The 23968-nt window shown below is 39.9% G+C and overlaps 1 protein-coding gene across 23 annotated transcripts in view; it reads right to left on the bottom strand.

Moving 5' to 3' along the window:
- Window positions 1–23968, bottom strand: part of CADPS2 (calcium dependent secretion activator 2) — a 506252-nt gene that overhangs the window by 297966 nt on the left and 184318 nt on the right. For all 23 annotated transcript variants that reach the window (XM_084784337.1, XM_084784356.1, XM_084784338.1 and 20 more), the window contains exon 3: window positions 13689–14021. In XM_084784337.1, the coding sequence (XP_084640463.1) occupies window positions 13689–14021 (333 nt within the window). The remainder of the gene's footprint in view (window positions 1–13688; window positions 14022–23968) is intronic.

Raw genomic sequence — 23968 nt, 5'->3', positions numbered from 1 at the left:
TCTCCCACTAGGTAGAAAAGGCAGTTACTTTTTTTTTTAATTCCCATTCCAATTATGACATATTTTTCAAATTAATTGTATCTTCTTAATTTTCCTACCAGTATGAAAAATACAAACTGACCATGATTCATACTGTTCTATAGCTTGATATTTCCCTTGATATTAATTCATAGTGGTGCACTTCATAAGTTTTATCTATAAATCTGTTTATTTACATATATTCCTAAGAAATAACTGATGCAAGTGATCACTTCTCTGAAATCACCTTCCCCACTGCTCTGCAGTTTATCATATTGTTTTACATCATCCGCTGATTACTCGATGCTGTCCAAGTACAAAAGAACTTCTCTAATTTGGCCTCAAAACAGTGATCAAAAGTTTTATTAGCATCAAATTACTTGACCTCACCTGCTAGTTCTTGGTCATCACTCAAACCATAAACTAAAAGAACAGAACATTTCCCTGCAGATGGCTTCAGTTATCCTTGTTGCTGTGTACCCTCATGCCCCATTGTCTCAGCCTCGGAATTTCTGCCTTGGTTGTTGACTGTTTCGCTGTACGTCAGAGTCTGTTGCTGTCCTTCCTCAGAGAGGCATCTTAAGTTACAGCACGGGACTTCTCCATCTCTCAAGTTCCAGCTCTTAGGAGTCCATGTGAAGAAAAAGTTCTTTCCCTATAGTAATCTTAATATGAATTCAAGCTAAAACCTAAACTGATCCTTAGTACCAACTCCTCAAGGGCACTCCGTAACTGCTTATGAGCGAGTGCTTCTACTGTGCATCATGCTGAAATCTCAGAAGCGGGAGGGACAGCCACAGGGGTTAGGAGAGGAAGCAAATGCAAGAGAATAAAAACTAAGTCAGCACGAACGATGCCCCAACACCTTAGCCGAGTGTGTAGACCCCCAAATGCTTTGTAGCAAGCCAGCACTCCAGCCTACTGTCCAGTCGCATTTTCTACACAAATTGACTTTTTAAAAAGTCAAACATGTACATTCAAACTCTCTACAAACCATGTGCTTTGCTGTGTTCACTTCTCTTGGAGGAATGCTCTTCTCCCCAACTTTGCTTCTGTTTTCCGGAGCAGTTTCCAAGTCATCTGAGTAAACTGGCTAAACCAAGTATTTAGTAACTCAAATTTACCACCCAGAGGCATTCTTTTCACAAGGGCCTCGCACTTCTCAGGTGTTTATGATCTCTTCCTTCAATACAGTACTCACACCCCCTCCCACTTTACCTCATCCTACTGAAAGGAAACACGTCCATCACTAATGCTGGGATTCCAGGCAACACAATTTTAATGCAAATACAAAGAATAATTCCACTTGTATCTGGATGTTTAACTTTTTTATAATATGACTCATTTTGCATGAAGCAACCACCATGAGAACAAAACTAAAAATCTGTCCCTTGCCTTTTTAATCATTGAAAATTAGCTAACAACTAAAAAATAACTAATTTTTTTTTTGTAATTTCATACAATAAAAGAACATAAGGAAATGAAGTTATTCCTTGGCTCTTGAGAGCAACGTGTTCCCTGTATGATGTTATCTATGAAGGAATCAGTTAGCATCCTGTCTGCTAGACAGAAACCTTTAAAAGAGCTCCCTTATATCTACCTCTTAAATTATGCATAAAAACCTGACTCAGAAATAGCAATTCTGCCACGGATTCTTGTAGAACAGTTCTAAGAGTCTTAAAAATTCATTTCCCAAACCACACTTCCCTTTGAATACGTAAAATGGGGAAAAGATGAATGAGTTAATTAGATATAAAATTACCCTATGTGAACTGAACTAAACTATATTAAATAATGGATCAAAATGTTCAAAGGCAAGAACATAAGAAATTTAACCTCAAATGTTAAAGCCATGGGATTTCTGTAGCCTGAAGCATATACCAGTTCTATAGGTACATGTGCATCCCTGTACACACATCTATGCACACACATTCTCTAAATGTTAGGTGTAGCTTTGCAAATTTTCATACATCACAAAACTTTCCTTAGACTTTGTATTAATATTTCATCTTCTAGGACTGGAGAGAAGGCTCAGTGGTTAGGGGTACTTGCTGCCCTCCATGATGATCTGGGTCCAGTTCCCAGCACCAACATCAGGCTGTTCACAGTGGCCTGTAATTCCAGTTCCAAGAGATCCAATGCCTTCTTCTGGCCTCAATGGGCACCACGCATGCACACAGTACCCACATATATACATGGAAGCACCCACATGCACGTAAAATATAAATAAATAAATGTTTAAAAGATTTCTTTTATACAAAATTAGTTAATATTTTCCAGCAACTGTTTGCTAATAATATTTACTTGACAAAATGGTTAAATCTATATTCACAATAATCATCCTAGAGTTGAAGGTTTGCCACTAATACAATACTGCATGTAGATAGATCCACATTTCGTAATTAGAACTGTAACTTCATCGTGACTAATAAAAACTAAATAAACCACCCCTTAGCTGATATAGGTAACTGTTCTTCTATAAACGTTATCTCCAGTAATCCCTAGAACATTCCTATGCCACAGGTCTTATTCCTGTTTCTGTTTAGTGATGCAAACCTGAATCACAGGTTGGTTTAAGGCACTTTCCTACAGGCACACAACAGATACATGGTTGGACAAGGTATTAATTTCACTGTCTGGCTCCGGGTCTCAGCATTACAGCTTCACACTCCTCTGTTCTGTGTTACGTGTACCTTCTGTTCTTTGTCTTCCACTATATATAAATACATGCACACAGCAGGAAGCACATTATCTATTACTGTAAGCTAATGGTAAAAAATGCTATTCATCCTATGTTCAGTAAAGAAGGCATCATATATTTATACACACAGGTTGAGGGGTTATGGTAGAAAACTATAATTCCTCATATTTTTTACCCTCTCCCAACATTTAGGAAAAAGACAAGCAGGCGGGATAAGGGAGGCCTTTGTGGAGGCAGGGAAATTTCCTGTGGTCTTAAAGGATAGCGACGTAGGACATCCAAGTGATGGGTATAATGCAAGGTAAACCTAAGAAAATGAAGCACGGCAAACTCTTTCTGCGGTAGTTACACAGTTAAGTGGGACGGGAGCTCTAGCTGGTCTATGGCTGTCTACGTTTTCTTCAAACTCCACACCACATCATTTAAGAAATACAAGGAGCATTCACATATTTTTACATATGAAGGTAGTTCTGGAATCATACCTCTGCAAATGGCTATACAGCAAGTTTGAAAAAATTACAAATGATTCATAGGTAGAAGCATAAGTCTTATTCATTTGAAGTTGCTCATATAGGAATTATAAAATCATATTAACGTAGGAAATCATGTCATTTTAAGTCTTCAACCACAATAACAAGAGTCTTTCATGTACTTTGTACCAAGTCTCAGAAATAGATCACAGCTGCTCACTACATAGGATCTTACTGAGGTGATAACCACACTGTCCAGTACTGTGTAAGGTGATTAGGACAAAAGAAAGAATTTAAGATTTTCTGGTCTAAAACAAGAAAAAAATTAAGGCATAGCTTAAAACATTAAGATTCTCCAAATGACTACTATATCTCTATTCCTAAATCTTACCACTAATTACAACTACAAATTTGCATACCCATTTTCATGTATTATCTTCATATAGACAGATACTAGTTGGATCTTAATATATGTAAAACCAAACTGGTTCCAGGACCTCCACTGAAAAGCCCTGCTTTAGGACACTGGCTGTGCCACAAAAGAAGGCTAGAGAGATGGCTGAGCTGAACAGTGTGCTGGAACAACCACCAGGGCGGTGCCATGGTGTGTGTGTGTGTGTGTGTGTGTGTGTGTGTGTGTGTGTGTGTGTGTGTACACATACATACATACATACATGATCACACAAGCATCAGTGATCCCCACCCCTGCTGGAATGTATGCTCTGCTCCTTCCTAGGGGAGTTTTGGTCTAGGCAGACATATAGGAAGGGAGTGGACTTCTGAAATAGAATACTGAGCATGGAAACAGAAGCATGTGTGCAGCGACTGCAGCGAGGCCCAGCCATTCAGGAGTTCTGTAGGCAATAGAGAAGTAAGCACAGAGCTCTGTGTTGGTTTCAAGACGTGACGCCTTCCATAGCCTCGTGCTATGAACATTTGGTCCCAGTTGGGGACAGTGCTTTGGGAGGCTAGGGAAACTTTTGGAGGCGGAACTTAGTTGGAAGTCAGTAGGAACCCTTGAGGGTGTCTCGTCCAGGGCTCTGCTTCCAAGCTGCTATAAAATAAGGGACTCTACTGAGCCAGGCATTCTGCCACTCTGATGCTCTGCCAATGCACATGGGGCTGTGACCATGGGTGGGACCCTCAGGAACCAAGAGTCTGATTAGCTCTTCCCCTTCGGGTAGTTTCTGTCAGGAATTTTGCTCAGCAGTAATGCACAAGCAATCATTACAGAAAACTTGTATCAGAAGTGTGGCCTCTGGACCTTGGCTGTGGGAGGGATATACAAGACTCAGACACAGGCTGGAAGTCCAAGAACGCTGTACGCGGGGCTGTACGGATGATGATCCTGGGGGGAGCTCAGAACGCGCATGAAAGCAGACGCAACCCTGAGATCCCTGTGGGAGGAAGGGCTCTCTTGGAGACCGGACTAACAGCCACTTGTGTTCCATGCTGGCAGAGAATCTGTTCTCATTTGTCTCTGTCCTGAAACTTGGGGGGAAGCTGAGTTTAAAGGTGACAAATTAATTATGCAGTGGAGGAAATTTTACCATCCTGTAGCATTCAGACTGTGGCATGGTTATGGATGGTTGCTTTTTGATTACTAAGATTCCTGAGAGTTCAAAAAATTGCCTGGGACAACGGGGAGAGAAAAATTATTGATTTAAAAACATACAGTATGGTCAGAAAAAGGACTGAGTGGAAGGCTGTGAACTATGAGAGTAATTGTTGTGGATATTGGTGCTATTTTTTAAAATTTGAGTTACACAGAGACAATTAGAAAGGGTCCTTTAAGGCTAGACCCTACCCATCACAAACCCCAGGACATAAGAGGATATAAAAATTTCCATTTTATCAGTTCTTGGTTGAGAAGACAGATCCCTGATACAAGGAAGTGTAGTCTCGAGTTCATCCACTCAGGCCCTCAGAAGCCATGGCAGCAGCCAACCAAGAAGGCTCGTGGCCACTTGGCACCATCCACTTGACACTTTTTTTTCCCAAGCATGTAGAATGTGTGACAAGATCATGGAACCTTTACCAAGATTTCCAAGGAAAGCTTTGGAAATTAGACAGTGTCTAGTAAGGTTGGATTTCCTGCAAAGAGCCCTGAAAAGGATGGTGAAAATGGAGTCTGGGCTGCAGTGGAGACCTAGCGCACTAGAGATGCTGTGATGTGGAATGTGCACTAAGGAAAGTGACAGGCCATGAGTGAGATGGTCAGAGAGAACACGGAAGGCCCATTGGAGCTCACACCAGGAGGCCGCCTGCATCGAATAGAAGGGAGCTACAACATCTGGTGGGTACCCTAACTGGTTCTGTCTTGTTCTGATCTGATGCTTACTTCTTTCTGATCCCTCTATTTCTCCCTTTTCCAATTAAAATGTTCGCCCTGTATCACTGTTATGTTACGTTACGTTATAAGTGTGTAAACTGTTCTTTGATTTTTTTACAGGGGCTCACAGCTAAAAGCTTGCCTTGTGTCTCTGAGGAGACTTTAAATTTAGACTTCTGAGTGGTGATAGAACTAACTGTTAAAGCTCTAGGAAATATTAGATTTTTTTCCATTGTGAGGGACCGAGAATCTGTCCATGGCCAGGGGCACATTGTTGTTATTTGATTATGAAATACCCTCCCTCCTACAGACTTGTGCTCTGGATGCTTTTTTTTTCCCAGCTAGTATTTTCAAGGCAGGAGACTGGACACTTTACTTGGTAGGGCTAACCTGGAAGTAGTGGAACCCTGAAAGCAGATCCCTTGGGGCAGCTGAGGCTTGGATTCTTGACTGTCCTCTCTGCTGTCTAGTTTCCATAAAGTGACCCGCTGTACTTAACCATGCACTGCATCTACTCATGATGGTGTTAAATGCAGGAACCTGGTATGAAATAATCACCCAGATTAAAGATTATTTATATTGCACCTGTGAAGTATTTGCATACAGCATTTTAATACACCCACAACTAAACCGAGAGGAAAATGGAGACATCAAAAACACATTCTAACACCAGTAGGCTGGAACGAGACAGACAGACAAACAAAGACCAGAGGCAGGAGGGGGGTAAAACGTAGGAAACAGAACACATTTAACAGAATATTTCTGTGGAAATATTATTAAGGAATATCTTTTATTTTATATTTTTCATGACAGCATTATCACTTGGCAGCTTGCAGCCAACCTGCTTTAGCTGGGAGTATAGGCCTAGCCAGAAAGACAGAGCAAGCAAGCAAACAAAGGCAAAACCAGCACAACAGAACAAGGACAAGTCTTGCTGCCCAGCCCAGGCTGCCCTCCAACACAAGGTCATGTCTTGGGTTCTCAGGAGTAGGTATCGGAGAGTACACCACCACCCCAGCAGCCATATATAGACCCAAGTTAAGAAATAAAAATATACAGTTAAGTGATGCACATTTGTATAATTTGATTTACTTATAATGCCAAAAAAAATCTAATTTTTAGAGAGGAAATTTACTGAATATTACTAACTAGAGACTCAAATCCACTTAAATCAAACTCATCCAATTTATAGTATCAGGCAATTGCATGGCAAAGAAGTAAACATATTTATAAGTATTTATAGTTACTTCAATAATAAATTTTAGTATTTCAAATTCACTTAAATAAAATTCATCCCATTTAAAGTATCAGGAAATTCTGTAGAAAAGAAATAAACATATTTACAAGGATTTATAGGTAGTTTAATCATAAATTTTAATATATCAAAAATTGGAAATAATAAAATTTATTTATTCTTAAGGTCTTAATAATACTCACTTGAATATTTAAGTATTTTGGCATTTCAAATCACATACAAAAAAGTATCTCTAAGTAACTGTAATTTCCTCATTTATTTTTTATTTTGAAAGTTATCAAGTATAACTACATAAAATGTGCATTTATTTTTACTGAAAAACACAATTTCTTTGAATTTCATTTGCATAATGTCTAGCATATGCTGCTGGATGAAAATAAATGAAAAAGAAGATGGTGGCAAAAAACATGGTGGCAAAGAAGGCCAGTTCCAATGAACACTCAAGGCTCCCGGGCGTCCAGGGGGAAGTCCCTCCCATAGAGAAAAGGCCAAGAAACACAGCAAGTGCTTATTTAGTTATGTCTGTAAAGCTTTATACCTATAGCCCAAGTCTAAAATATAAATTCGTCTCTAAACCTTAATATTCAAAGGTTTTGAAATTTTCATGACATTTTAACAATTCACAAATAATTCTGGCTTCCACTTAAAAACATTCAGCCATTTCTGCAGTGTTCTTAATTCTTCAAGTTCTCAGACTACAAGGGATTCTGATTGGGGGATATTAAGAGATCAAGATCTCTATTAACTTTGCTCTGACTTTTGGGTAAATCTAGGTGAGTCATTTTATTCAGTTAATGGAATGAGATGATAAAACATTGATGAAGGTTGCTTTGGGCAGAAAAGATTAGGATCTAGATAGCTGTAAAATTGAGTTACTTAATCCTCTTAAAAATCTAAATATAGAGGCAACAGGGTAAGAACTGCAGTGGGTACACACCAGGGTCCCACGTGCCCCCCTCCGCACAGGGTCCCACATGCGCCCCCCTCCGCAGGCTCTGGTCTATGGGGCTGCATATGCATTTACAGTTTGGAAGACCCTTAGCTTCCTCTGGGGATGTCAGTGAATGTTGGTGTCTCTACCCAGAGAATTTTAGCAATTAAGCAAACTTCTAATTTTTGGTAAATTTCTTCACGTCATGTCTAAATATGATTGTCTTTTCTCGGCCTCTGCAGAATGGATCCAGGCAGGGAGTCACATTCACTGTGGCATTTACAAAGGCATGCGTTGAAAAATTAAGGCCAGGAAGTAACTAGATTTTTATCCTTCATTTTATTCCCCTCATTTCATGCAATTCATGAAGCATATTATCTGTACTCTGTGCTTGTTTATGGATAATGAGCTTACTAATTAATTTGAAATGCTGTATTTGCTTTATATCATATTTTTAAAAAATTGTTAAAAATGCATTTAATTTCTGGTTAAAGAAAACTTCTGATTTGATATCACTCAATGTCATTTTTTCTTAAGCTACTTGAAATAAAATTGTTTGGTAATTTAGACTACAAGGTGGGTATATATTTAATATGTGGTATTATTCCTATAAAAGAATAGGCATATTAATTGAAATTTATGGGACTTCTGGCACACTCTTGTGAAATTAAAAATTCCAGCTGACAGCTTATCCTCTGTCCTCACCTTTACTAGTTTACCATGTCACTTTTACTATTCCGAGCTAACGGAGCCATAGACAAGGATTTAGAGCTATAGAAGTGAACACTCTGCACGTGCTCTTTACGGTGTGCCCTGCCAGCTTCTTTTTTATCTTAAGATTTATTTACTTTTATGTGCACTGATGTTTTGTCTGCATGTATGTCTAGATGAGAGTTCCAGAGCCTCTGGAATTAGAGTTACTGGCAGTTATGTGCTGCCATGTGGTGCTGGGAATCGAACCCAGGTCCTCTGAAACAGCAGCAAATGTCCTTAACCTCTGAGCCATTTCTCCAGCCCCCAACCCTTCCAGGGCCTTAACTGTATTTGTTCCTATCATTTTGTTGTATGGATGTGCACAGGTGCAGATACACTACCCTTAAACCAAATGACAACTAGTGTTAATATTATAACACCTACTTTATGGTAATGTTTATATTACTATGCCTTAGAATCCATCTTGTTATAATTTTATAACAAGTATATATCACAAACATACACACATATTTTTAAATAACAACGAAATAGCTATTTTTCTTTCAACAGTCTCAGACTTCATCGCTTGAACATGGTATGTTAGACCTCCTCACTTGGTGTTTTAGGAGCTTCATTAAAGCCTTAATTCTGTTAATTAATAAGTTACTGGTTCTGAACAGAAAAAAATGGTAATGGCTGTGTTTTTTAAATGCTAGCTTCTTGTTGTTTTAAGGCAGATGCTACCCTGTAGCTGTGGGACAAGAGACCTGGCGCAGTGACATCTAGTAGGTGTTAGGAGGCAGCTACGGCAAAGGTTTTTCTTGTTCCGGGGCTTTCTGTCTCCACCCTCCTGGCCCTAGAGATGCTAGGGTCTTATATATCTCCCTGAACAGCTCTGTAATCTGAATTTCTGACCATAATGTTATAGTAAGTTTTTACCACATTCTATTGGTTCACTGCTAGGAAAAAAAAAACCCAAGAGGCTAAGCAAGGTCAAACACAAGCGAGACTATGACAGCCACCAGGAGTTTCAAACCTTTCCTGACACACAGCAAAGATGCAACCAGCCTCCCGGACAGAAGCCTGCACACAGGCTCCAGCAGCAGGCTAGATGACGTCCCCTCTAGGCTTCGAAAGCTGGATTTGCTATTTCTCTCTTCAGAATATTCTTTCCCAATAAAACACAAACTGTTTTCTGTGTCTTCTGTCTTTCTTTAATTTTCAAGTATTGTTGGTAGACAACACAGAAAAAAATTGTAAAACAGCATGTACACACACAATGTCTCTTTCTCTCACTACATTCCCCCTCCCTCTCTCTCTCTCCCTCTCTCTCTCCTCTCTCCTCTCTCCTCTCTTCTCTCTCTCTCTCTCTCTCTCTCTCTCTCTCTCTCTCTCTCTCTCTCTCACACACACACACATACACACACATACACATTCACTTGCAGAAAAGCGAATCTTGTTTGTTTTTTATTTCATAGTTTCTGTAAAGCCACTGTAATTCCATAAAAATCTTCCCCATGAAAGTAGGCTTTTGTTTTTTATTTACTTCAGTGACCAATATCTAAATATTTAATCAATAAAGAACTAAAAATAATTCCATTTTCAGCTCAGACATATAAAGAGCTTGGCCACCATAACTTCCATTCTTATAAGCAAAGCGTGAACAAATGGAAAAATCAAAGACTTTTTTTTTTTTAGATTTTAGAGACTGAAAAACCTGGGAAACCCACTAATTCTCAAAATATAAAAAGACAAAAGTTATTGAAAGGTAGGATATTTGAATGAGTAGGCACTGGGTGCCAGAGTGGCAGAACGCTTGCTTACTTTGGACAGGTTACTACAGCTGAACGCAGAAAATAAGGAAGCTCTCACTGATGTTCCTTCTAGTGATGAAGATCCAAGGACACACCCCAAGTAGTGCTGTTGGGAAATGCTGAACTCTTCATCTAGCTCCAGTGAAATACTATCTGGCCTGCGGCTTCCTGTCTCATCTACTGTAGAAACAAGACCCAAACCACAAAAGCATGGTGACTGTTGAGGTGTGCAAAGCTTAAGCAAGTCTGTAGGCAGAAAAGGAAATGAGGGATTTTGAAGGTAGGACAAGAAACCACTACCACAAAAAAAGGGGGTGCTCGATTAAGGGACACTCCTTTCCTTTTCCAGCACATTGTTAAGGATACATCTCCAGCATCGTAGTGGATGACAACCAAAAACAGATGCCAAGATGCAGAATCTCCGTGGAATACAACGGGAAGCCCAGAGTCAAGGACAGGAACAAAAAGCAAGCATGGATGGAGGAGGAGCTAGCGATCTCTACCACTCACTGTTAGACTATTTCCTAGTGGTTGGTCCAGGGGGAGAGCAAATCGTTGCCTCCAGTTAGATACCTAGTGTTGATCCCACCAGGCGTAAGGACACAGAGACATGACCTATGGTGACTGGATGAACTGTTTACTGTTAAGGTAACATACTACTTTATTATTAATTCATTCTTAAGCTATTCATCTAAAATTACCCACAGATTAGTGCTGCAAAATAAGGAAAAAGAGTTGGATGCAGAAATGAAGAGAAATAGATTTGCAAAAATGGTTAAATATAAACATAGGCATATTATTGAAAGAGTTGCTTCCAATCCAGTGGTCACACAATGGCCGTGATCAAACTAAATGTGTCATAAACAGAACCAGAAATCATGAATCTGGGAGAGGAACTAGTAGAGGCGGGAGGGAGTGGCTAGTGAAAGGAGGGAAGTGAGAGAATGTGGGGGAAAAACCCAAAATACACTATAGACATGTATGTAATCATCAAAAAACTGACGAATAAAAAATAAAATCAAAACAGAAATGCAAATAGATTTTGAATTTTCTATGGCCACAGGAAGCACACACAGCCCAATCCAAGGTCAGCTTCTCACATGAAAGCCTTATTAGCTCAGATCCTATCACCCCACATCAAATACCTGGCTTTCCTACAACGTGAGATCCATGCAAAGCAATGGAAAAGCGACTTGGAATGGACAAAGCAAATATCTTAATGAGACACAATTGTCAAACAAGGAGGTTTAACTACAATAACTAAAGCAAAAATTGAAAACAACAGAAGGTACTAAAATAAAGAAAACAGTAACAAAGGATATCTTATTCATAATAGGAAAGTTAACTGTTTAAAAACAGTAATTACCACAACGTACTGAATGAGTATGGTATACTGTAATCAAAATGAATGACCCCAGTACAGCATGGGACAGGAACAAGGACTGGGGAACACTGAATTACAGGGAAGCTGCGCTGTACTTAACGTCCTCTGGTGTCACCCGAGGGAGGGCACACGTTAGTTTAAGATTCACATTGTATAATGTAGGAAACTACTAAATACACATTAAAAAACAGCCTGCGTAAGTGCTACATCAAAAGAAGACATAAAATAAAATCACATGAAACTATTTTTTTAAACTTACAGAAGAGAGAAAATGGGAGCAGGATGAAAGAAAACAGCGGGGACACGGCAACAAATTACATCACTTAAGCCAAGGGCAGCAATCAGCTTAACTATGAGTGGTCTAAACACAGGCATTGAGAGACAAAACGATCTGGGTGGGTGTTAACAAAACAAAGCAACAACATATACCGAATAAACCTTCAAGACCCAACTGCATCTTTATAAATAATTGTTACAAGTCAACAGGAGAAAATAACCACCGTGCCAACTCTAATCATAGGAAAGCTGCAGCCAACTCAATTAGTTCAGGACAAAGTAGGCTTCAGAGAGAGCAAGGAACATCACAATGAAGGCTGCAATTCTACAAGAAGACAGAGCCGCCCTAATAGACATGTATACACGAGGCAAATCCTGATAGAACTGAACACAAATATAAATTCACTATTATGTTAGAGATTTCAATTAGCAGTGCAGTGTGCTGCAAGCCACAGGAGAGAGATGATCAGGTCCACACCTCAAATGTAAGAACAGTCTGAGAGAGGAGACAAAAGATTTTGCATTAATAACTATAATCTTGTAGTACATAAAACTATGTTTTAGAGGCCCACAATAAGCAGTATAAATTGGAATGTGCAGATGATAATTTGGGAGCTCCTGCTGCTCCATTGCATTGGGGACATGGAGGCAGTTTGTTCTGTTTTTGTTTTTGTTTTTTCCTTCTTTAACCTACTGAGATTTTTGATACATTCTCACTCAATAGCTACTCAATGACTGGATCCCAATTTTACTACATAGTGACGTTCACTGACATTAACTGTACAGAAAAGCCACCACTATAGAGGCGATGAAACGCACATTCTTGGTTTACATATCTGTTAATAGATAAGATAGTGATTTATGGACATCCTCCACTATATCAAGCCGCCACCTAGTTTAATGAGACAGTGAAAACAATTATAGTGAGATCATCAATTGTTCCTAGGGTTAAGGTGACATTATTCACTAATTCTTAATTTATTTATCTAAAAGTATTCCTAAATTAGATGCAAAGTAAGGAACACAAATGGGGTTCAAAAATTAAGAGAAATAAATTTGCAAAAAGGTTAAAAATAAATATATGTACATTATAGAAGTGCATTTCTTAACGAATTTTAAAATGGCAAAAATTTCAGTACTTTGAATTGTATATTAGGTCTTAGTTAAATAATGTATATACCTAAAATAAGCAAAAATGCAAATACCCAAAGGAATACACTATTAGACAAATCATTCAGTCTAAAAATGAAAAACATGTGATTTTATTCATTTAACTTTTCATATGCATGACTTTAATAGCAACGTAAGAGAAAACATATTATTAGCTTTAAATTATAGCCAGTTTAACAATCATTTTCAATTCATTTCTTCCAGGCTGAACTAAAGAAAAAAAAAACTGAAATTTCAATTACTGCCCTAAAACTCTGCATCACACATTTATGACAAAATTACTGAGGAGCAGTGGCTCGCTATATACAGGGTACACTTGTTTAGGCAGCACCTGGTCATCATTTTTTTTTTTAACTAGGGCTTGCCCTGTATACATCCAGTAGTTGCAAACTGATGCCCTGATTGGTACAGGGTGCATGGGCACGGCTGTGGTGACTAGTGATTCTGACGCTCTTCTCCCTCCACCCAAAGTCTTTCAAAGCTTTTTCCAAATATCACTACTTGATTTATTAAAATTCAGTCTCACTCAACTGTCAAAGGAAACTGACTGCCGGATATAAAACACCTCTCCCTAGGCCTACAGACACTCAGTGGTCCTCTGGGCACCAGATATGACATCAGAGGGGAGACATCATAGCACTCACCTGGCATGCGTTGTAAAGCAGCTGGTGTTCCAGTTTTTTAATGCCCAGAATCTGCTGGAACATTTCATAGAGCTGCTCCTTGCTCAGGATAAGCTCAGACACAGCACTCAGGGTCATCCTGTTGGGCTGTTTGCACAAATCCTCTTCTCCCCTGTAAATGGCATCATATTTGGCTATCCATGAGCTCAGCACCGTCTCTTTGCTCAGGCCGTCTATTTCCGGCAAGCTGCGCACACGTTTCTCTATGTTTTTCTTAAACACCTCTCGGAAGTCATTAGCAGAGCATCCTCCACTCTGAACCATCCTGGCCACTCGGTCGCTCTTCAGAAAAACCTGAAACAGGACAGAACACATCTGTGATTAGGCATGGTCACTAACACCTGTGCTGTGATCAATCTAGCCGGGGCACCAAATGTTCTACCATGGCTCAAAGTGTCTAACACAAGCATAATAGGACACCTAATAACTCACGAGAAGAGCCCCAAGTCTCTCTAGATGGTTGAGAGAGGCAGGAAGCAGTCCTGAAGGAACTTTGAGATAACCTACATAATCTCCCACCTGAAAGTCAGGGAAACATAAACAAAAGGCTTCTTTTTAAAAAAAATATTTTATTAATTTATTCACATTACATCTCAATTGTTATCCCATCTCTTGTATCCTCCCATTCCTCCCTCCCTCCCATTTCCCCCTTACTCCCCTCCCCTATGTCTGTGACTGAGGGGGACCTCCTCCCCCTATAAATGCTCATACTTGACAACAAAAGGCTTCTTTAGAGTGGACGCTCAGTGTTTAAGAACAGGGTTTTCTGCCTCCTTTTTCTGCAGCCTGAGAGCACAGCGCTTAGACAACGGTCTGGGAAGTAACAAGAGTCACTCAATGTGCACACAAATCCTCTGCCGCTTTTACTTAGAGCCTCCCAGCTTCAGAAGCTGGAAGAAATAAACTGTAGCGTCTGACTGTCTTCCCTTCTCTTCTAAGCCCCCGCTCCACCCCCTCATTCTCACTCACACGGTGAAGAATGTAGCAAGAACACATGACCAACTTCACTGCACATAGCGGGAGGCCCAGGTAACTCTTAAGCACAAGAGGGTTTGGAGGCCAACAGTCACGCAGAACTACACTTGAAGTTAATAAATATCCCACGTAACTGTTAACCCACAGTACTCATGACACAGAGGTCAGAGATGTTTGTCCCTTACTCTGGCTCCATCAGCCTCCCAACTTCGTAACACTTGTCTCACAGCTACAAGGAACGGACTGGAGAAGGGGGAGCTGTAAGACAGCTGTAAACTTCCACTCCTACTAGGTGAGGATACAGAAATCGTATAGAAATTGGAGAATATTAAATTCTTTAATGCCAGGTAGCATAACTAAAGAGCAAAAAAATAGTAACTATAAAGAAGTAGACTCATGAAACACATGGGGGGAATGGATAACAATAATGTTATATTTTGAAGAGTCACAAGATTCTCTTTGACATTATGGATCTAAAGAACATTGCAGATTCAAGAATCCACTGTTTTGTCAAAAATGTGCCTATGACTATTTGTATGTAATTATATATATATATGTGTGTGTAGTAATATAAATACATGTATATGTAAAAAATATTTTAAGGAAAAAAAAAAAACAACATGCCTATTATGCCAACTATTTTGTCACTGATTCGAATGATACGTCCATCATCCATGTTTTCTCCTTTTGTGACTAAAGTGTCTTCCAGAAGGGACTGAAAAAGTAATGGAGCTACCATGTATTGCATGCTGCTTTTAAGCTTATAGGATAAAAAATGTTTAAGGAAGTTATTTATTTTCTGTATGCCTCTCAGTGCATGCATCTGTATGATGGGTGTACACATGTATGCATGTGGGGGTTGTGAGCATCTGTGCTTATCTGAAGACAAGGAGAGCATTCTCAGGTATCTTTATCACTTTCCACTCTGAGGCCAGGCCACTCCCTATACTTGTGGCTTTCATTTTTTTAGTTATTCTGGAAACCAGCCAGCTCCAACAATCCTCTGAGGCCTGGTCTCTCGCACTAACCCGTGGCTTTCACTTCATTCGTTAGGGAAGGAGGTAGCCAATTCCAGTGACTCTCTCTCAACTGCACCTGAGCACTGGGATTACAGCCATGCAGGTAACACCTGACTCCTTACATGAGCGTTGGATCCTTATGATTGTGCCAAAAGCATTCTTGACTGCTGAGCCGTATCCCCAGCTCCCCAAAACGGCAAATCGGTTCCTAAGAACTAAGTCACAATGATTAAGTACTCGTAAAGCTAGGACTACACCATTTGACAGCCCCACCACATCTATCGACGTGTAATCAGCTTCAAACATGTTCCACACAAGTCAGGTGACTCGACGGTCCTACTGTCCCACTTACGATCTGCCATGTGTGGCTGCCTGACCCCAAATTTCCCCAAATGCCTTCAGTTCGCCTCCTTTGGGTCTTTCACAACAGCTGTCCTTGTTTCCTACCTCAGTCACCGACACTTATTTTGTCCACTTGACTCGCACACTAAAGCACAAGTAACATACATAATATATACATACAATGTGTGCTGTCTATTTACAGACCTGGATCACTTACGATTGTAAAATCTCTATTTATAATCTTGTGTTTTATGTTGTCAAGACAAAATAAACTATATCCGGACAAATTTAAGAACAATGTGGCTTGTACCTATAATCCCAAGACATGGGAAACTGAGGCAGAGGATCATCAGGTCAAGGCTAGCTATACAGTTAGTTTAAGGGTAACTTTGATTATAAAGTAAAACTTATTGTTAAAAAGGTGCTTTTAATAATTCTAAGTTAGGGTAAATGGAATTTAGACAATTAATAATATATTTTGCCTAGGAATGACATTTCTTGAGTACTTACAGGGTTGTCGCTGTTTTTCTTCTTTTTCTCATCTAACACTACTTCTCTTTATACTGACAGTCAATATAAAATTTTTGTATTTATACATTACACATAAAATCACATAATTATATCATGATACTTATCAGTTATGTATAATTATATTTCAATTAAATACACTGAATTGTGTAGACATGTATCTATAATTTTTGTTATAACTGTTTCTAAAGTTGAATATATGGAAGCCAAGGAATCAAAGGAGTACATTTTTTTTAAACCATTTTTTTTATTAATTTGTTCATATTACATCTTGATTGTTAGCCCTTCCCGTTTCCTCCCATTCTTCCCTCCCTCCCACTTCCCCCCTTCTCCCCTCCCCTATGTCTGTGATTGAGGGAGACCTCCTCCCCCTATATATGCTCTAAGATTATCGAGTCTCTTCTTGGTAACTTGCTATCCTTCCTCTGAGTGCCGCCAGGCCTCCCCATCCAGGGGACATGGTCAGAAAAGGGGCACCAGAGTTCGTGTGAGAGTCAGATCTCACTCTCCACTCAACGGTGGAGAATATCATGTTCGTCGGCTAGGTCTTGGTAGGGGTTCGAAGTTTACTGCCTATTTCTCAAAGGCGTACATTTTACGCAGTATCAACAGAGAGAGCCAGAGGTGGCATTCTGGTAGATGAAGGACTTGTTATTAACTGTAGTCAGGTGACACTAACTATGGACAGCTATTTTTCTGATGGCCAACGGGGGTAACTTTTCAGAACACCGTCTACACTGGCAGATTCCCAGTAAGTTCTTGAGACTAGCATCTCCTGTGGACTTCACCCCAGAATGCATAGGAAACAGATTCCCTGTGTGTGCCACTGTGGCAATATAATAACTTTATTGTTATGCTATGACACATACATTTGGTGAGGTTTGCTCTGAGGTGTGGGGTTGGTAGAACTGACTCTCCTCTGCTTTTCTTCTTTCTCAGACGATCTGCCCCCTAACTCTAGCATTTCTTTCATTGTCTTCTTTGCCCATAGTAGCTATCCATTTGTTTATGCATTACAGAGTTCCTGTCCAATTAGATATAGCTTGTTTCTCAGTTGAAACATGAAAAGAAATGCAGGTGCTACATGGAATGTTGCTTCTCGAGAAGATACCCAAAGTTGAATCTTTTAGAAATAAACCTGGAGCAGCAAAATATATATTTATAAATGTTTCAAGACTCACTACAGGAAAACTACTCATTTCTAATACTCCACATGAGCAGTTATCTTGTTTTGTTTTGTTTTGTTTTTCACCCTACTGTCTGGTATACAGCCAAGAGCTGCATACCCCTTAAGTGACTCTAGTTTTGAAGCAAAGGCACCAATGAACATTGTTGCTGCACTGTTTTCTCCTGTAAAACCATAACCAAGGCTGCACTAACTCCCTCCAACTATATAATTGACACTTGCTAAATAGTAACAAAATGCTAGGATTCTGTGTTCCCGGCACACAGGTGAATCCATCAAAGACTAAACCCTGACAAGCTCATGGTGCCAGAGGAAGGAAGATCAACAACAAAAGGAAACAGGGCAAGAGCAATAACAGATGCTCGTACAAAAGGAGGAAAAACAAAGGAGATGGAGCTAACGAGTCTGGTGGGAAGTGAGAACCAGACAGTGGGAAAGAGCTTAGAACAGAGATGAGGCCTGTGTCTTCAATAGCCTGTGAATAGTATGAAAAGGGAGAATAAAACACAGCTTAAGAAAAGTAAATAAATGGAAGCAAAAATAATAGAAAAGTAAAACATTAAGATCTTCAAAGGAAAATTTGAAAATGTTCCTACTATATACAGGTATTATCTATAAGAGTAACTCTAGCAATTTATTTAACCAGGAAGATCACTAGAGAGAAGATGAGAAAGTGGCATGTGTACATGAGAGAAGTCCGGGTTTCAGGTGATGATGTTGTAATGGTTAAAAATTTTGCTTGGCAGCTTGATTAGACATGGAACCATCTGAGAGGCATGACCCTTGGTGGGTCTGCAGAATGTTTCTAGAAACATGAAATGAGAGGGAAACACCCTCCTGGGTGGGCAGCATTTCTCTGAGATGGCATTCCATACATCAAGAGGTCAGAGGGAAACCCAGTGCTGATTTTGCCTGGAGGCCTACACTCCTTGCTGGTGAATACATCTACTCAGTTGCTGCTGTGACCGCTGATCAACTTCACTGACATGAGAGCCTACCTTCCTCAGCCTTCCAACAAAGGCTAGACCAGCAGCTCCCAAACACTAGTCCAGGCTTCCAGTGTTACATGAGAACTGATGAGTCATCCAGATTCAGGCTGAGCAGCTGCCAGGTTTCCATCGCCCTCCAGTGCACGGCCTTCATGCCCATTCTGTGGATGGTAGGCCAAGCCAATAAACCCTATTGTAATATATATTCATTGCACCAGTTGTGTTACTCTAGAGAATCCTAACGCAGGGGTCGGCTGTGGCTAGATGACCTGGAGGATTGAAGACAGAATGACAGAATATCTTGGTGAGTTACAAGATATGGAAACTAAGGTGGAAAAGTAGGATTTTCTTTTCTTTCTTTCTTTCTTTCTTTTTTTTTTTTTATTTATAAAATTTCTGGACTATAGTCTCCAATGTTTTCTTTCTCTACCATTGTGTTTATTTGCTTATTTCAATTTGTCTTTAATAATCAGGTGCCAAGCCGGGCATGGTGGTGCACGCCTTTAATCACAGCACTCTGGAGGCAGAGGCAGGCGGAAATAATAATCAGGTGCCATTAAGAGTAGAGCATATTATTTCCTTTATGGATAAATGGCAAGTAATATTTCTAAATTAAATAACTGTCCTAGAGACTAATAAAGGAAATAGATTATAATAAATATGACAATTTGTGTAGCTATCTAAATTCAAATTTAATAATTTAAGCTTCCATAATTTTCAGAACTTCAATATTTTATAATACCAGCTAATAAATGTTAACAAAAAAGGAAATAATTTAACAAATCACATAATCAAGTATCTCAATTAACACATTAAGACTTACTAAGATAGAATAAAATAGAGCTTTTTAAATCTTTTTGTTTATTAATTTATTCAGATTACATCTCAATTGTTATCCCTTCACTGTATCTTCCCATTTCTCCCTCCCTCCTTCTTTCACCATATTCCCCTCCCCTAGGTCTGTGATAGAAGGGGACATCCTCCCCCACCATATGGTCACAGCCTATTAGGTCTCATCCTGGTAGCCTGATCATTCTTTCTCTGAGTGTCACCAGGCCTCCCCACCAAGGAGAAGGGTTAAATACGGGGCACCAGAGTTCATGTCAGAGTCAGTCCCTACTCTCCACACAACTGTGGAGAATTTGCTGTCCATTGGCTAGATCCGAATAGGGGTTCAACGTTTACTGCATGTATTGTCCTTGGTTGGTGCAGTAGTTTAAGTAGATGCCCCTGGATCCAGATCTGCCCATCATGATGTTCTTCTTGTAGGTTTCTGGACCCTCTGGATCCTTCTATTTCCCCATTATCCCTTACTTCTCTCACCTAAAGTTTCAATAGGATGTCCTCGCATCTATCCCAATCTCCTGGCAAGTGAAGACTTTCATGGGACATCCCTTTTGGGCTAGTGTCCAATTATAAGTGAGTATATACCATGTGAGTCTTTCTGAGTCTGGGTTAACTCACTTATTATGATCATTTCTAGTTTCATTCATTTTCTGCAAATTTCAGGATTTCTTTGTTTTTAATAGCTAAGTAGTATTCTATAGTGTAAATGTACCACAGTTTCTTTATCCATTCTTCAGCAGAGGGACATTTAGGTTGTTTTCAGCTTCTGGATATTATGACTAAGGCTGCTATGAACATGGGTTAGCAAAGGTCCTTTTTGCACGGTGAAGCATCTTCTGGGTATATTCCAAGGAGTGGAATAGCTGGGTCTTGAGGTAGTCCTATTCACTGTTTTCTGAGAAAGCACCAGATAGATTTTCAAAGTGGTTGTACAAGTTTGCACTCCTACCAACAATGAAGGAATGTTCCCCTTTCTCCACATCCTCGCCAGCATGTACTGTCATTTGAGTTTTCTATCTTAGCCATTCTGATGGGTGTAAGATGGAATCTCAGAGTCGTTTTGATTTGCATTTCTTTGATGACTAAAGATGTTGAACATTTCTTTAATTGTTTCTCAGCCATTCGATGCTCCTCTGTTAAGAATTTTCTGTTTAATTCTGAATCCCATATCTTAATTGGGTTATTTGGTTTGGTGGTGTTTAATTTCTTGAGTTCTTTATACATTTTGGATACTAGACCTTTGTCAGATGTAGGGTTGGTGAAGATCTTTTCCCAGGCTGTAGGCTGTCGCTTTGTTCTGTTGATAGTGTCTTCTGCCTTATAGAAGCTTCTCAGCCTCATGAGGTCCCATTTATTAATTAATGACCTTAAAGCCTGGGCTGTTGGAGTTCTGTTCAGTAAGTTGTTTCCTGTGACCATAAGGTCCAGGCTTCCCCCCACTTTTTCTTCTAACAGATTTTATGTCTCTGGTTTTATGTTGAGGTATTTAATCCACTTGGGCTAGAGTTTTGTGCATAGTGACAAATATGGATCTACTTGCATCTTTCTACATGTAGACATTCAGTTAGTCCAGCAGCATTTGTTAAAAATGAAATCATTTTTCCATTGAATAGATTTGGCTTCTTTGTCAAAAAAAATCACATGTCCAAATGTGTGTGGGTTTATTTCTGGGCCTTTGATTCGATTCCATTGATCCATCAGCCTATTGCTGTGCCAGTACCATGCTGTTTTAATTACTGTTGCTCTATAGGACAGCTTGAGATCTGGAATGGAGATTCCTCTGGAGGATCTTTTATTGTATAGGATTGCTTTAGCTATTCTGGATTTTTTGTTTTTCCATATGAAATTGAGAATTGATTTTTTTCAATGACTTTTAAAATTTGTGTAGGTATTTTGCTAGGGATTGCAGTGAATCTGTAAATTGCCTTTGGTAAGATGGTCATTTTTAGAAAAATAGGATTTTCATTCTTATTTTATCTATAATAAATAATAAAGGTAGAAGACTGTATGTACCTACAAATGTTTTTAAAACAAAGTGTTACAGACTGTGAGTGTTAGGGATAAAATTTAGTTTCGATGGTGTTCAGAAAAAAGTGTGATAAAAGTACAGTGACGAACAAAAGCTTAAAATAACCTATATGTAAGTGACTATAAAAATAAAACACACACACACACACACACACACACACACACACACACACACACAGAGTAACAGTGAGGACAATTAGGAAAACAGAAAGCAAAACAACACACTCCAGGTAAGGTAGGAGATACTTCCAAGGACAGCAGCAAGAATGAACCAGAGGTCTCCAGAAGAAACAGAGCAAATGAAAATAGAGCTGTTTGCTGTTTCCAGCTCCTAGGTCACCTTGGGCAGAGAACAGTTACTAGAGTGAAGATGAAGATCTGCTGCAGTAGGGAGCAAAGGGGACAAAGCACAATAAGGTTTAGAAGGGAATCCTAAGTAGAGCTTTTAGAAAATGTAAATGAAAAGGCATTGGGTGAGAAGCAACAGAAGCAAGGCAGGGAAACCACATTTCAGCAGTAGCAAAGCACATCAGCAGCAGCACAGAAGACCCCACAGAAGGGTCAGCACCGGGTCACTTCTGAAATGAGCTCCTAAGACTGTAGCATTCCAATGAGCTTGTAAGACTGTACCATCCTTGCCCTTGGTCCTTCGACATGTGCCCTGGGGAGAAGGAAGCTGCCTTGAAACAAGGACCCAGGTCCTCAGTCTAACCGCCCTAATGAACAGAAGTCTGCTCAGAACCACATCAATGAACTGCAAAGCTAATTCTTCAGTCTCTATTGATCCCTGAGGAGCCTGCAGAGTAGCTGACAAGCTGATGTCATCCTTTAAGAAGGCTTAAGCATGAACAGCCAGCTAGGCTGCCTTCTGGATTCTTACTTGAGAATATTTTTGAAATGACTTGTTCCAATGGTGGAGACACCAACTTATCCATGCGCAGGTGCATCCGCTTATGTCACTTCAGCCTCAGTGCTGCCACCTCACGAAGTCCCAGCCTCCCTCGACTGCCCATTCATCCTTCTTTACCTCCTTACCCTGTTTGGATCAAAACATTATTTGGCACCTATTGATTACATATCTCCCCAAAGTAAAAAGAAGGTATCAATAGAGTTGATTCCATTTTGTTTGCTGACGAGTCTAAAGTCTAAAAAGAGGCTGTCACTTATTAGGAATAAATGGTTTGTTGAAAAAGTAATGACTGACACCCAAAGAAGCTGACTCTCCAGTGGTAATGAGGGTCAGGTGCAAATCTAGCTACAGGTGACCTAGCTACCAGCTGCAGGAAAGCCCTCGGGACATAAGTGTCTGTAACTGAAAGCAGAAGAGACACTATGCTCAAAAGGTATGGGCTTCAGAATACCAGAGTTCTGCGTATCAGTCCCTTTCTGGGCTCTGTACACAGAAGGAAGGGCCTGTGACCATGAGGGTGTATCTCCTTTCTAAGATTCCATGTTGGTCACCATGTCATAGGTTGCTCCACTTTGATTCCAGCACCCCCAGAGTGTGACCCACTAGCCCCAGCACATCTAGTGTAAGCTACAGACCGAGAGCTCTAACCACTGACCTCCTCTTACAAGTCCTAACAGCACTTTAACTCCACAAGTCTCAAGTGCAGTTTAAAACTCTCCCCACACCCACTCTGCCTCCCGCCCCAGTGTCAGCTACCAACTTCTGTCCTCGAGACTCGGAAAACATTCCTTAGTTTCCCATTTCTCCATGCTATTTCTGCCAATACACAGCTTGTCACTACACTGATTCTGCTCCAGGGTCCCTCAGCAGTGCATGTTTCTTCCTAGGACTGTCAACTGACTCCTCCATAGCTTCCCTACCTCAGGAGATTTTGGGCAGAAGCCAAGTCCCACTATCAATTTACCCAGTGTATTTTCTTCACTGACACCAAAATAATATTAAGACAACAGCAACAAAACCCTCACAACACAACAGTTTTTTTTTTAAATCACCAGCAAGACCTCCATTCCCTTACAAACCACTCCCAACTCTCTGCCTCAGCTGGAAGTCACTCTGCCTGGATCGGGCTCAGTGCTCTAGTCACCCTGGCCATCCAGAAATTTTACTTTGTCTATTGTATCATCATCTGTGTATCTTCGGATCTCAGAGATTCCTCCACAGATACCCTAGAGTGACTAGATCTTGGTTTATACATAAACGTTCTTTTTCCTTTAAAGTACTTTTCACATTGCAACTATAATTATTTAATTAACAAGTGGATTCATATATTTGAATCAGTAAGTTCCATAAAGTCAGAAACTGTTTAATCTCACCGTAAGACCTAAGCATCAGTTCAAACTTACAGCAAGCATTTATGT

Source organism: Acomys minous (assembly GCF_964271855.1).
Source record: "Acomys minous genome assembly, chromosome: 6".
Classification (NCBI taxonomy): domain Eukaryota; kingdom Metazoa; phylum Chordata; class Mammalia; order Rodentia; family Muridae; genus Acomys; species Acomys minous.
The sequence above is the reverse complement of the archived record's forward strand: the minus strand, read 5'-3'. Positions and strand labels throughout refer to the sequence as shown.